This window comes from Marmota monax, unplaced genomic scaffold, assembly GCF_021218885.2.
Source record: "Marmota monax isolate L192 unplaced genomic scaffold, Marmota_monax_Labrador192_F-V1.1 WCK01_AAM20220418_F8-fsc00080, whole genome shotgun sequence".
In the NCBI taxonomy this organism is placed as follows: domain Eukaryota; kingdom Metazoa; phylum Chordata; class Mammalia; order Rodentia; family Sciuridae; genus Marmota; species Marmota monax.
Window position 1 is genome coordinate 7961733 of NW_026694750.1, and position 13704 is coordinate 7975436.

The 13704-nt window shown below is 63.5% G+C and overlaps 1 protein-coding gene across 9 annotated transcripts in view; it reads left to right on the forward strand.

Moving 5' to 3' along the window:
• Cfap74 (cilia and flagella associated protein 74) overlaps window positions 1-13704 on the forward strand; it is a 39912-nt gene that overhangs the window by 12196 nt on the left and 14012 nt on the right. For all 9 annotated transcript variants that reach the window (XR_006847212.2, XR_006847213.2, XM_046424588.2 and 6 more), the window contains exons 7-18: window positions 2937-3110; window positions 3892-4002; window positions 4178-4280; window positions 4452-4609; window positions 5647-5848; window positions 6640-6798; window positions 7832-8005; window positions 8522-8640; window positions 10437-10503; window positions 10773-10862; window positions 11389-11556; window positions 12450-12567. Coding sequence is in view for 7 of the 9 variants with exons in the window: in XM_046424588.2 (XP_046280544.1) it covers window positions 2937-3110; window positions 3892-4002; window positions 4178-4280; window positions 4452-4609; window positions 5647-5848; window positions 6640-6798; window positions 7832-8005; window positions 8522-8640; window positions 10437-10503; window positions 10773-10862; window positions 11389-11556; window positions 12450-12567 (1643 nt within the window). In the remaining 2 variants the exon portion in view is untranslated. The remainder of the gene's footprint in view (window positions 1-2936; window positions 3111-3891; window positions 4003-4177; window positions 4281-4451; window positions 4610-5646; window positions 5849-6639; window positions 6799-7831; window positions 8006-8521; window positions 8641-10436; window positions 10504-10772; window positions 10863-11388; window positions 11557-12449; window positions 12568-13704) is intronic.

The window sequence follows — 13704 nt, forward strand, 5'->3', positions numbered from 1 at the left end:
CAGGACCAGCGTCGTCCAGCAGGGAGGCTCTGCTGTCACTGTCACTGGTGCTCAGGGGTCTGCGGCTCACCTGCGCTGACCCTGTCCCCACACCTGGGCCTAGGAGAGTCACTGTGGTCTGGAAGTTGAGCCCAGGTGAGGAACCAGCGGGGTTCTGTGAGGTGGTCAGCGTCCTTCTGAAAGGGCTCATGGCAGCCTTTGTCCCTTTGTCCCCTCCTGCGAGGACGCCCGGACAGCACAGCCAAGAGGACAGGTCCTTGCTGAAAGGAAAGTGACCACAAGACTCGGAGTGACCAAGAGATCCTTACTGCAGCAGAACAACAGAGGAGGAGAGGGGGGGGGGGGCGGCAGGAGGGAGTTTTTACAGCCCAAATCTAATGGGGCCTCTGGGTCTGCAAGCCGCCTTGTTGGTGCGAGGGGGGCTGAGCGCTCAGCCTTGAGCGGGGGCTTGGGCGTTTGGGCTTGAAGCAAACAGGGGATAAAGAACCAGACAGAGGGTCGGCGTGGCCAGGTCGCCCTGCAGACAGCTTACTCAGCCTGTCCTGCACCTGACACTTACCAGACCCTGTCCTCCTGCACTTGACCCTGGACCCCCGCCTCCAGGACTGCGCGCTGCGAGGGGGGCTGGTTGTAGATCACCAGCCTCCGCCTCTGCCACGGCTGCACGGGCCCTCACCCAAGTCCTCCACAGAACAGGACGCGGCACCGTCCAGAGCTGCCGGCAGCACAAGTCCTCAGCTTGGAGTTGCGTGGCCCAGCCACAGAGCCACAGGGCAGTGGGGACGGCCTCAGGGGCAGTCAGCAACACTCCAGTCCCAGAGTTGAAGGGACCCATCATTAAAAAGCCAGCGACTGTTTCAAATTTCCCAACAAAGAGCACACCAGGCCCAAGTGTCGAATGGAGTGGTTGTCACACGCGTCCTGCGTGGCCCTGTGCGACATGGCAGGTGTGGGCCGGCCGGAAATAGAAGGCTGAAAAAGTAGAATTGAAAATAAAGAGGCGGGGGCTGGGCTCAGCGGTGAGCGCTGGCCTCGCACGGGCGGGACCCGGGCTCATCCTTAGCACCACATAGAAGTAAAGGTCTTGTGTCCACCTGTAACTAAAAAATATTTTAAAAAGAACTAAAACAGGCTCTGGGTAAGAGCTGAGTTGGTGGAGTGCTTACCTCGCATGCACAAGGCCCTGGTTCAAAAAAAAATTTTAAAAACAAACAACAAGAAATGCATTGACAGCAGGGGTTTTAGGGTGGAAGAGCCCCATGGGTCCGACCCTAACACAGGGAGAAGCCGGCAAAGGCTTTATTTGTAGTGAAACACACCAAAGGGTCTTTTTGTGAGGAGGGTCCTTCGAGGCCAGGCTGTGGGAAGCCAGCCTGACTGGGGACCCTCACTTGGTGGTGCCTCCTCCGCCAGCAGCTGGTCTCTCGAGGCTACCTGGGCGCCCTAGTATCGCTTTCCACCTCCAGGGAGGTGTGTTTGAACCTGTCTGAGCCAATAGATTCCACGTGCCACAGGGTTCTCCTTGAGCAGGGCGTTTGCCAAGGCAAGGAAGCAGTCTCAGAGGTCAGGCTGACACCGCGCGTTCAGATGGACCCACAATTCATCCCCAGCTCCCAACAAGTGGTATCGCTTTGCTACTAAAGCCACGAAGGCAGTGCAAGAAAGGAAACGCACACCCGACCGTCCCCCAGGAAACACGGGCGGGCAGGTGAAGCAAGAAGGAAACGGGCCACGTGCTGCACACGTCACCACTCTGATGACCAAACACGTCTGGGCATGGCGGTCTTCAGCGTGAGCACCTTGCAGGGGACAGGGACCAGGCCCCTGTCCAGCTTGCACCCTGTGATTTCCCTGGGAGATGTTAGGCTGACTGCAGGCCCACGGGCCACGCTTGCGATCCCGGCCACTGGGGGGCTGCGGCAGGATGGCAAGCTCAAGGCCAGGGTGGGCCACGCATCAAGGCCCCGTCTCAAAATCAAAATACCAAGGCGTGAGGGGGTGGCTCAGTGATAGAGCACCCTGGGTTCCGTCCCCAGCACTGTGGGGGGATGTGAGGCTGATTTCATTCGAGGGCGCCACAGCACGGGGACCCGCCACAGGTCTTGTGATGGAGAGAATGGCCTCAACTCCATGGTGACGATTCTGTTTTAAAACACTCTCAGCCGCCAGGCTCAGAGGTGCACATCTGTGATCCTAGCTCCTCAGAAGGCTCATGCAGGAGGATCTCAAGTTCAAGGCCAGCCTGGGCAACTTAGCAAGGCGCTGTCTCATAATACAATGAAAAGGGCTGGGGGGGGGGGTCAGTGGAGCCGCCTGGGTTCCATCCCCAGCACAGAGCAGTAAAAAGGCTCAGAAGGGGATTTTCTTAAAATGGTTAAGAGTATCTACCAAGCACTTCCCGCACCCACCATGTGGGGTGCGCTCGAGGATGAAGCAGAGTGGGGGGCTGAAACCTGTGGGTGCAGACAGAGCCCAGTGCCGGGCAGAGCTACTGGGGAGGCCCAGGGCAGCTGTCCAGGTGGTGGGCTCTGGTGGGTAGGAACTCACTGCTGCTCACCAGGGCGGGCCCCTGAGGCCCAGGAAGCACGGTTCTCAGCCTCTACCCTCCCCTGCTTGCACCCCCATCCCACCCGAGCTGAGCTAGAAGCTCAAGGGGCATCGTGTGTGAGAGGCCACACTATCCAATGGTGGACAGAACTGCCCAAGGTCAGAGGCTGGACAAGTCGGTGATTTTCATAAGGTTGGAGGCAGAACAGGGGGACCTCAGTCTCCAGCTGAGGTCGGGCCCAGAGGGTTCCTAGAGGCGGGAGCCACGGTTGTCCTTGACAGTGTCCAGCACTGGAGTGCTGGTCCAGGCCGTGCCAGAACCCAGGCCTCCCGCGGGTCCCAGCGCCAGCAGGTCTCGGCCTCCTGTAAACCGTGGTGTTGTTTGCAAGGGACGCCTTGTGGCACATTGAGATCCAGAAGGGGCGGCTCCAGGCCCTCCGAAAGTCCCACCACGAGGAGGCAGAGGCCAGGGGGAGGAGTCTCCAGGTGCACGAGGCCCAGCAGCTCTTCAAGGAGAAGGAAGCCTTGGAGAAGGCGGACAAGAACCAGCAGCTGAGGGTCCGGTGAGCCGCCCCAGCCCCCGCCCCAGAGTGCCTGCCTGGCTCCTGCCCACCCCTCTGCCCTCTGCACCAGGGCTTGCCAAGTTCCTCTCACTGCCAACCTCTCTGTGTCTGTCCCCCTGGCCCGGCCTAGGCTCCCTGCCCCTGAAATGCTCCCAGCACTGAGACCTGTGGGCCCTTCCTCCTGCCCACTTCCTCCTCCTCCTCAGCCAGTTTGCTCTCTGCATCCCCAACCAGTGCTCCTGCCCAGTCCCTGGAACAGTCACCGGGTCTCCTGCTCAGCCACCTACCAGACTGTCCCCAGGGATTCAGGGCAGTTGGATCTCCTCCCTCCCCAACCTGGAAGCAGGCCTCTCCTCTGGAGCCCCAAGCCCCAGCCTCCTCTGCACATCTGGCCTCCACCTTCGTCCAGCTGCCAGGCCAGGACCAGGGTCCTCCTGACCCCTACCACTCCCACCACGCCCAGCTGGTGGCCAGATCTGCTCCTTCCTGTGGACCCAGGGTCCTGCCGCCTCCATCTCCGGTGTCCCCCCCATCTCTTCCTCCCCTTCCCCCCCACACCCCTGCCCACCCTGAGCCAGACCCTGCTGTTGCAGGGCTCCTTGAACCAGAGCCCCCCATAGCATCTCACGTAACACCCATCGCCTGCGGTGCCAGCCTGCCCGGTGCCCCCTCCCAGCCTGGCCAGAGCTGTGTGGGGCGGCACAGAGCGCAGGGACTGGGCAGGCCGCTCCCACAGTGACTCAAGCCCCGAGGGCTGAACGCTTGGCCCACGATTTTGCAGGAAGTCCTTGCAAGTGCAGAAGGGGCTGGGACTTCGACACCAGACGCTGGTGGAAGAGGCCCAGAGGAACCACAAGGTGGCCGTGAAGTTCCTGAAGGCCTCCCTGGGACGGTGCGTCCCCACCCCCAGGACCGTCCTGTGGGCACCCGCGGCGTCTGAGCAGCTCCTTGGTCCTCCCGTCACCACCTAGTCACCCAAACCGCAGAGCTGCCCGCTCCCGCAGCGCCGTGGCCATGTGGGCTGGTGTCACCACAAGTGCCCCTGTCACAAGCCCACCTTCCTCCAGAGTCCGGGAGCGGGAGCGCGGGGAGGAGTCGGAGACCCGCGAGCACCTGAGGCAGCGCATGGATGCGGTGCTGGCCCTGAAGAACAGCATCGCCGCCAGCCGGGTAGGCGTGGTCCTGGGCGTGGTCCTGGGTGTGGGCGTGGTCCTGGGCGTGGTCCTGGGCAAAGGCGAGGCCCTGGGTGTGGGCGTGGGCGTGGGCGTGGTCCTGGGCGTGGGCGAGGTCCTGCGCAAGGTCCTGGGCCTCGGCCTGGGCCTCAGGGCGCCCTCTTTCCAGGAGACACTGCGCAGGGTCCAGGCCTGGGGCCGGGCCCGGGCGGCGCTGACCGAGCGGAAGGCCAAGGCAGAGAAGGAGGCCATCCTGGCCCAGGGCGGGGACGCCTTCAGGCACCTGGTCCACCAGCAACGGCGCCAGCACCTGGAGGCCCAGAGGAGGTGAGGGCAGGAGAGTGGGCAGGTGACAGCAAAGCCCACTCCTGCTCCAGGGCAGGCGGGCACAGGAGGGGGAGAGGGCCACGGCCCTCACCCCAGCCAGTCTGCGGCTCCTGCCAAGACCCCCTCTGCACCTTCCCCCTGCCCACCCCTGGCCCCCAGGTGCAGGGGGTCTCCAGGGAGCCTGGGCCCTGCACTCTTCACCTTCCCAGAAGCAGGCGAGGAGGTGGGCCTGTGCCCACCACTGGCTGGGACCCTCCATTCCTGCCGCCCACATGGCATCTGTGGGGGGCCTGGGCCGTGTCCCTCCTCCTGGGTGCTGCTGGGACTCGCCCTCCACACCCCACCCGGGCTTGGCTCTGCTCTCCCCAGGGCAAGCTGGTGCTGCCTGCTGTCCTGCCATGGGCTCCTGGACTGGCCTCTGAGGAGGGCTGCTCACTTGCACACACGGCCCCAGGGACTTCCCTGCAAAGGTCTTTCTCAGGCCTCGGCCTCCTCCTCGCTCTCCTCCCGCCCTGCTGGCCTCCCGCCCTCTCTTGGACTGTGTCAGGGAGCGAGGTGTCGTGGAGCCTGGCTGTGACCTATTCAGTCCCGCACTCACCCCTGGGCCTTTGTCATGGCCCCTGCCTGCCTAGGCCTGGTTCTTGGGCAGCGCCTGGCAGGAGCAGCAGAGAGGAGGAGTGATGTCCTCAGGCCTGGCACTGCCCTGCTCTGTGCCCAGCAGATAGCCTGGGAACCTGGACAGGGCAGCTTGTGAGGACCAGGCCTATCGTGGGGACTGTCACAGGGGCCAGCAGGACAGAGCCGGACAGGCAGGGGAGGCAGGGCTGGCGTTCAAGCCCTGGGTCTCCAGCGCGGCAGCCCTCTGGGGCCCCATCATCCCTCCCCAAAGAGGCCAGCGGTTCACTGAGACCGGGATGTTTGACCTCAGAGCCCTGCTGGGCTGGACCTGAGCCTCTGGGAGGCGGCCAGCAAGGCCAAGCTGAGCCACACTGGGCCCGAGTGGCCCCCGGATCCTGTCTGAGAAGCCGCTCCAACAGGACCTTCCAGGAGGGGCAGGAGCTCCGGAAGCAGGAGATCGTCGGTCGGATTGTGAAAGAGGTGGCCGAGGAGGGCAACCGGAAGAAGAAGCAGCGGCTCCCGGCCAGAGCCCCCCGGGGACGCACTCTTCGAGACAGGACCTGGAGCTACATCGCCCACGTCTGCACCGGGGAGACGGCTGTGGCCTCCAGCTACCCACTGGTGAGCGGACGCTGCTGCTATCAGGCGGCTGCAGTGGAAGGGCCTGGGCCAGGTGCGGAGGAGGACATGGAGGGCCCAGGGACACAGCCTCTGCATCCCCAGTGGGATGGACTCCCTCTGAGCTCTGCCAGGGCCCTTGCCACCCTCGGCCGACCTGCTGCACCCAAGTGTAAGCGGGGTCTGGCCCAAGGGCAGCCCACCACGTTTCCACCCACTGCCAGGGACAGGCTTCTGCCCACCTGCCACACCCAGGCCTGCGTGGTGCCAGGGGGCAGGGAGGTAACCCTTTGGGCCTCTGAGCCCACGAGGCCTCTGTGGCCCGGCTGTGCCCTGCCTTTCCCCTGGGGCCGGGCTCCCGGCCAGCGGGCAGGGCCTCTGCCACTGCCCTCCCTGCTCTTCTCTGCACGTTCTCCTCTGTCCTGCGAGGCCTCCGGCCTCCCCTCAGCACCCCGACTCCCCCGCTCCTCAACTGGGCCTGCAGCAGGTCCCCCAGGAGGAGCCCCTGCCAGCACCGCAGAGCAGTGGGGGGGGGGCCGGTGCCGGTCCCAGACATCCATCCATCCCAACGCCTTGCCATGAAAGGGAGTCTCTTGAGGACTCTGCTGAGCACTGCAGAAAAGTGGAGTGTAAAAAGGCCGAAGCTGCATTTTAGGTGGAAAGCGGAGCCAGGCGTCTTCTCCAGGCAGAGGAGGGGCTGCGAAGGCTGGGCTTCCTGCAGGCTTCCCGCAACCTGTCTTCCTCCTGCTGCTGCAGTCCTGACTTGAGTGTATCTTGCTGCATCCTGCCTACAGGAGGTCAAGGCTGCAGCGCACCCTGAGCCCTCCTGGCTCCTGAAAGCTGACTCCAGTGAGTCTGTGCAGGGGGTCACTGGGGCCACCAGTGGAGAGCAGGAAACGCTGGCTGAACCCGAGATCCCCGGGCTCTGGAGGGAAGACTACATGCCGTACCAGGTAACAGCTCTCCTCTCCTCGGCAGGGCCTTGCGGGACTCTCCCTGGCCCTCGTCCCTGGCTCCGAGGACTCTCCTTGTTGCCCCTGTCCATCTCTGGCTCCTTCCTCTGCCCACCACTGCCAGTGCCACCCTCCTTCAAACCTCAAGGCTCCCTCCTCCTCCCCAGGGGGGCCAGCATGGACACAATGGTCCCATTCTCCACTGAGTCTAGCTGCCTGTCCCTGGGGCCTCAGAGGTCAGCCCTGCACTGCTGCCTGTGGCCGGGAGGGGAAGGGCTGGAAGGCAGAGGGACGGCCCTGCATCGCCGCTCTCTGTCGGGAAGCGTTTCTAGAGGAAGGCTGAGTGCGGATGACCACGACCCCTCGGGAAGCCCCACCCAGAGTGCTGGACCTCGGGATCGCAAGGCGTGTCCCCAGCTTGTGGTGGCCGCCGTGTGCTCCGTCCCTTGGGGAGGGGCTGCCCACCGCCCGGCTCCTGTTGACGTGGGCTCCCTCCGTCAGGGCAAGGCCGTGACTGGCTCTGGCAAAGCCTGACTGGTGGGAAGCAGCAAGACGGGCCTGGCTGGCTGTGCCACTGGACCCAGAGGCAGAGGGGGGGCAGGTGGGTGCCAGGCAGGTACCAGGTGGCTTCCCACCATGGCGGTCAGGCCTGGGCTGTCCCATGAGCTGACTGAGCCGAGGACTCAAGCAGATTCCTCACCAGGAGAAACAGAACTAGCCTGGGGCCATCTTGGACTCCGGCTCTGCTGCTGATGTGCGAGAGGTTGTCCTGGCCCGACTTTGCCCTGGAGAATTCTCCCTGCAGAACTTTCCAAAAACCCCCTCTCATCCTGACTCAGCAAGTTACAAGACCCCTCCCCTCCGTCTCTCCTGGGGGTCCCCTGCGTCCTGCGAGCTGTCTTCCTCCTCCCACTTTTCTCTCTGGGAAGCACCGATCCCTGAAGTGGGCCTTCCTCAGCAGCTGGGCTCAGCCCTGCCCTTGGTCAGCTTCGGGTCTTGAGCCACCGGGCCTCCTCTGTCTCTGCCACCCAAGGAGCACAAGGAGGACGTGAACCAAAAGCCTGTGGGCGGCACCAAGATGGACAAGGACATCCTGGCTCGCACGATGGCCCAGCTGCGCCGCGGGGTGGTGCACAAGCAGGTGGCGTTGGGGCGGGAGTTCAAAGGCTGCCCCTTCAACAGCAAGCCCCAGCTGGTCCACTTCCAGGTGAGCCCAAGGCGGCACTGGGCAGGGGCTGGGTAGCCCACGGTCAGCCCCAGGGCCTTTTGCCTTGACCTCTGCAGACCGTGTGGACCGTAGGGCTGCCTCTGGTGTGAGGAGCCGAGAGTGCGGGAGGCTCGGGAGGCACCGTGGGCCACAAGGACCCTGGGCCTCTCGGGATGGGGATGTGACTGGGCAGTTGCCACCAGGCCCCTGCCCTGGCAGATTCTGGCTTCACGTGAGAAGGCCCCCAGGAGTCCAGCCCCCGTGGCCTGCTGGCCCATGTCAGCAGGTGAAGGAGCAGGTGAGGCCAAGGTGGCCGGCCTGAGCCTCCCTCCTGTCTCTTCCCCACGGCTTCTGTGGAGCCTCATCTGCCAAGGCTGGCGGGCAGCTGAGGGAGGCCCGGGAGCCCTCCCTGGCCCAGGCCACCCCTTGAGCCGCCCTGAGGATGGGCAGCAGCAGGGTCCCAGGCAACTCGAGGCTGCTGCCGAGGCCTGGGGTCAGCCACTGCTGACTCTCCAGGACTTCGAGGTTGGCAAAGCGTACAAGAAGAAGATCACGCTGGTGAACGCCACCTACACCATCAACTACTGCTCCCTGGTGGGCGTGAGCGAGGACCTGCGGGACTTCATCCACGTCAGGTGAGTCCCCAGCTTCGTCCCTGGGCAGCGCGGAGGCCATCCGTCCTCCTGCATCCGGGTCTTGATGCCGGCACTCACCTGGCAGGCACCCGGCAGCCAGAGAGCCTTTCCACAGGGCGAGCACAGCCACCTCCCTCAGGGACCACCTCCCCAACCTGCCTGTGCCTGTGACTTGAGGCTTGAGCCTCAAGTGCTGCTTCTGCACACGTGTGCTGCTCCTCCGCTCCTAACATCTGGCCTTGGTTCACCACAGCTTGGCTCTCTTGTGCTTCCTTCCCAACCTCCCCCACGGTTTGGAGAGCAGGTTTGAAGGCCCAGAATGGCTTTAAGATTTGCAGTACAGCTGGGCGTGGTGATGCTTGTGATCCCACTGACTGGGGAGGTTGAGGCAGGAGGATCGTAAATAAGTTAGAGGCCAGCCTCAGCAATTCATTTGGCCCTGTCTCAAAATAAAAAATAAAAAGGGCTGCAATGTGACTTGGTGGTAATCCCCAGTACTACAAAAAAGACTTATAGTATAGGAGTGCGGTGTGTGATGTGCCATTTCTGAAGAGGGCGTCTGGCATAGGAATCCCAATCTCCTTTCTCTACCAGGCTCCAGGGCCCTGGTCTGCCTAACAGCCCCCCCTGGTGAGCAGTGCTGGCCGACCCAGGCTCTGGCCAGTTTTCCCACTGGGATATTCTGTTCTCTTCAGGGACTGAGTGGGAGGGGCTGTAAATGTTAGTCCCCCCTACTCTCTTCCCTGTATCTAGCCATCTGCAGAGGGTGGCTGGGGGGCGCTGGCTTGGAGTCTTGGTGGCTCTGTCTCCAGTCAGGCTTTCTGTCTGTGCCTGCGGCCTGCTCCTGCTCCCTCCTGAATGACCCCTCTGCTCGCGGAGGGCGTGGCTCCTGTCCACCCACCCGCTGCTCTGAAAGCCTGGCTTCCGGGTCCCGCTTCTAAGTCCACACTCCTGTGCCGCCAGCCACCCCACGTCCTGGTCCCGTGCTCTGCCTCCAGGGCCTGTGGTGTCCCCATCCCCGGGCCCCACCCATGACCAGCCGCAGGAGACAGGCCAGTTCTTCCAGAAGAGCTGGGCTTGGCGCCTGTCTTGGGGGCCTGCTCACTTCGACATCTTAACACGTTTAGTTTTCCATTTATTCTTACTTGTGTCCCCGCCGTGCTGGGGATGGAACCCAGGGCCCTCGGCGGGGGGTGGGTGGAGTCCCTGCGTCTTTCAGTTCTGCCGCGTGGTGTCCCCACACCTCCTGGCTCCTTGTCCTGACCCCCTCACCAGGGGGCTCTGTGCTGGTGATTCTGTGTCTCCTGGTGACACGGTGCTTCCTCCCCATCAGAGCAGCCTGGAGTCTCCTTCTGCCTGCCCAGGGGGACACGGCCAGCCAGGGACAGGCGCTGGCATTAAACTTTCAGTTTCCGCTGTTTCTAACCCACGTACATGTGTAGGAGAGGCCTGGTGTTGGGAACCCCTAGGGGACTCTCCTGCACCCAGGGCCCGGCCAGCAGAGACCGTCCCCTGCCTCAGTTGCGGCTGTGCCCACAGTCCCCCTCCTCATGTTGGCTTTAAATCTTGACCCCGCTGGTCCCAGGTCCTCAGGGAGTCAGGGCCCTGCTCACCCTCAGTGACCCGTTCCTGGAGAGTGGTCCAGGGGACTGGCCTCTCTGACTCGCTCACGGGACAGATGGCACTGTTACTTGAGCGTCTCCTGTCCACTGGGAACTGGGGCAGCCTGGCAGCAGCTTGGGTGAGGAGAGACCAGGAGGCCTGACCACCGTGTGCCCTGGACATGGTGTTTGCAGCTTTGACCCCCCTGGGCCCCTGTCAGCCGGGATGTCCTGTGAAGTGCTGGTCACGTTCAAGCCCATGGTGAGTCAAAGGGCCGCGCAGGGTGCTGTTTCCACTTTTATCAAAAAAAATTCTCCCACCACCCCGAGAGGCAGAAAGCCGAGCCAGCCACATGGAGCCCCGCCCCCTGGCACGTCCCTGCAGGCTCTGCCATGGTGGCCCCTCCTGAGACACCTCTGGGCTCTTCCCCGGGGCCTTGCTGGGTGGGTGGCCGGCAGGCGCCACAGTGTGACACAGCCCGTGGGTCACGTCACAGTGGTTTACGTGGCTGGGCTGGTTCTGTTTTTCAGATAGATAAAGATCTGGAAGGAAGCATCTCATTCCTGGCTCAGACAGGCAGCTTCTCCGTCCCTCTGAAATGCTCAACGAGGAAATGCTCCGTAAGCCCCCCGTCGGCTGGTGTCTCCTGGGGTCCCTGGGGAGAGGAGCCGAGAGGGACGTGGGATCAGAGGTGCGCCACAGGGTGGGGTCCTGAGCAGCTCAGGCCAGCCCCGACAGCCCGTGTCCAGACCCCTCCGGCCACACGTGTCTCCTCTCAAGCAACCTCATGCCCCTGGACAAGGGAGTTATCGGTCTGACTTTCCCTAACACTGGACTCAGGTGCCCCAGGTTGTCATGAGCCATACTCAGGTCTGCAGCTTCTGGGCTAGGCGTGTCCCTGGGTTATGCGGTGCACTGCTTGTGCAAAGGTCTATGGTGGCCCTGTCTGTCCTGCCTGGGGCCAGGTGCAGGCTCACCCGTGAGGGGGAAGAAAGGCCAGGCTCCCGTGTCCCTGGGGGCTTCAGGTGACAGGCAGGTGGCGACTTTGCTGTAGGCTCCGTTGGTCCCCTGGCTTCTGCAAGGGCCTGCCCCTGGTGCTGGACATGCTGCCAGCCCAGAGCGGCTTACTGTGGGATCCTTTGGCAGGTGTCCCTGGACAAGGAGCTCATCAGCTTTGGCAGCTATGTGGTGGGTGAGACCACATCCCGGACCATCACACTGACCAACACCGGGGGCCTCGGCACGAGCTTCAAGTTTCTTCCAGCTTCCGAGGTCTACGAGACGGATGAAGAGTCCCTGCCCCTCCTGAAGATGGTGAGTGGGCTGCCGATTCTGACCAGCAGTGCGGCCACCAGGGCAGGGCAGCGTCTCCACCCAAACACAGCCCCATGTGTGTGAAAGTGGCTGTGAGGCGCGCCAGTCAGCCGGGATCTGGGAGGGGACAGCACAGCGCGTCCCCTCAGGCGTGGGCTCAGGGCAGCAGCTATGAGCACCAGGGCCACCCTCCCCGAGGCACCCCAGAGCCCAGGCTGGGGGCATGGCCCAGGAAGCATGGGGTGGGCCTCGTCTCCCAGGAGGGCTGTGCAGGGGCCACCCAGGAGACAGCCCTGGCCACAGCAGGGCGCAGGGTCAGTGGAGGAGCAGGTGGCCTTGCTCACTCAGCTCTAAGTACTGGAACAGCCCTAAGGAAGCAGTGGCTCCGACCCTCAGGCCTGCCTGCCCTCTGGGGTCTCACCCAGGGGAGGACAGAACCAACAGGGCAGCTGCTGCCTGGGCTGGGTGGAGAGCAGGGGCTTCAAGGGCAGGAGATGGGGGCCTGGGGGCAGAGCTTCCCCTGGGCAGGCCGGGGACGGAGTGTCTGGGGCCCCTCTGGGCACCAGGGTTCTGGGCCAGCCAGTGAGGAGGAAGGAGGATGGGCTGCCCGGGCGGCGCGGAGCCCGCTCTGGAACAGTGGCCTGGCAGGGCAGGGCAGGGCTGGGCTCCCAGCTCAGAGATGGCACCCGAGATGGGGTGTCCCTGCAGGGGACAGGAGGAGCTGTCCTGGCCAGATAAAGGAAGCGAGGGGTCAGAGCTGCCCCGGGGAAAGCCATTGCTGTGCCTGAGACCCAAACGTGCAGAACAGGAGCCACAGACCCGGCCACATCTTCCCATGGCCCCACTGGGGGTGGCTGGATGGAGGGGAGAGGTGAAGTTCAGTTCCCTTCCAGAGCAGCCTGTTCACCTACGACGACAAGGGTCCCACCAGTGTGTCCGAGCAACAGCTGGAAGGCAATGGAACCTCCCCGCTGGACACCCAGAGCCGGAAAGAGTCGGACAAGATGGAGGGTGAGGGCACCTGCAGGTGGCTGGGCACCACCCACCCCACACTCGACCCTGCCTCGACTCCCACGCTGCCCAGGACAGGCCGAGGGGAGGGACAGGAGGGCCACTCTGAACTCTCAGTGCAGCAGGGCAGCTCTGTGTGGACCACAGACCGAGGGCCCGAGAGCGTGAAGGTGTGGAGTAGTACCCAGGGCTTCCATTTTAAGCAACTGTCCCGTAGTAAGTGACAGTCGCCAAGAAAGTGACAGTCCACAGGAAAGTATTCATACGTTCAAATCCATTCTGGTTTGGGGGTGGGCTGAAATTCGCATCCATGTGGACCCTGAAGGAGCGTGAGGCGTCCAGGAGCTGGGCAGTGCGCTGAGGGCCAGGGAGTCCTGACCACGGGGCGGGTCCCTGTCTGTGGCTGGGGGCTGTGCGCTTCGTATCCACTGCAGAAGTGCACCCAGCACCTGGGGATGCCCTGCCGACTTGTGGGTGTCCCTGGTGCTGAGCTGGAGAGGGCAGCCGCCCCCTGGCCCGGCCCCCACGCCCAGCAGCGGCTCCTCCCTGGCCCGGCCCTGCTGCTGTCTCCCCGCTTCTTTCTGGGGCTCTGTGTGCCCCGGGAAGGCAGCAGTGAGCGGGCTCCCTGGTTCCAGCCCTCCTGGGACGGCGAGGCCACCCGCGCCCCGTGCACACGTCCTGCGGCACCATGTGGGCGTTTCTTCACAGACATTGCTCTGGGTGCCCTGGGCAGCCCCGTGGGGTGGGCCACTGTGGCCAGCAGCACCCCACACTCCCCACGCACCTCTGTGACCCCAGGTCGAGGGTGTACCCGCTGCTTTCAGTAGCTGTTTTCAAGGACTCTCTAAAAGTGGCCGTGCTGGTTCACGACCCCCCACCACGTGCGGCCGAGCTGTCCAGCGTGGCTGTCACTGGCCACATTGGGCCATTTATATCCACCCATCCTCCACAGTAGAAACCATTCCTCCTTCACACAAGCCACGTTTCCAGTGCTCAGCGGTGACCAGGGGTAGTGTTGTGTTGGACAGCCCAGAAATCCTGCTGGACGGCACAGTCCAGGCCCTAGAGTGTCCTGCTCTATGGCCCACATAGGAGGTCTGGCCAGGTCTGTTGTCCAGATCATCTGGACTCCTGGTG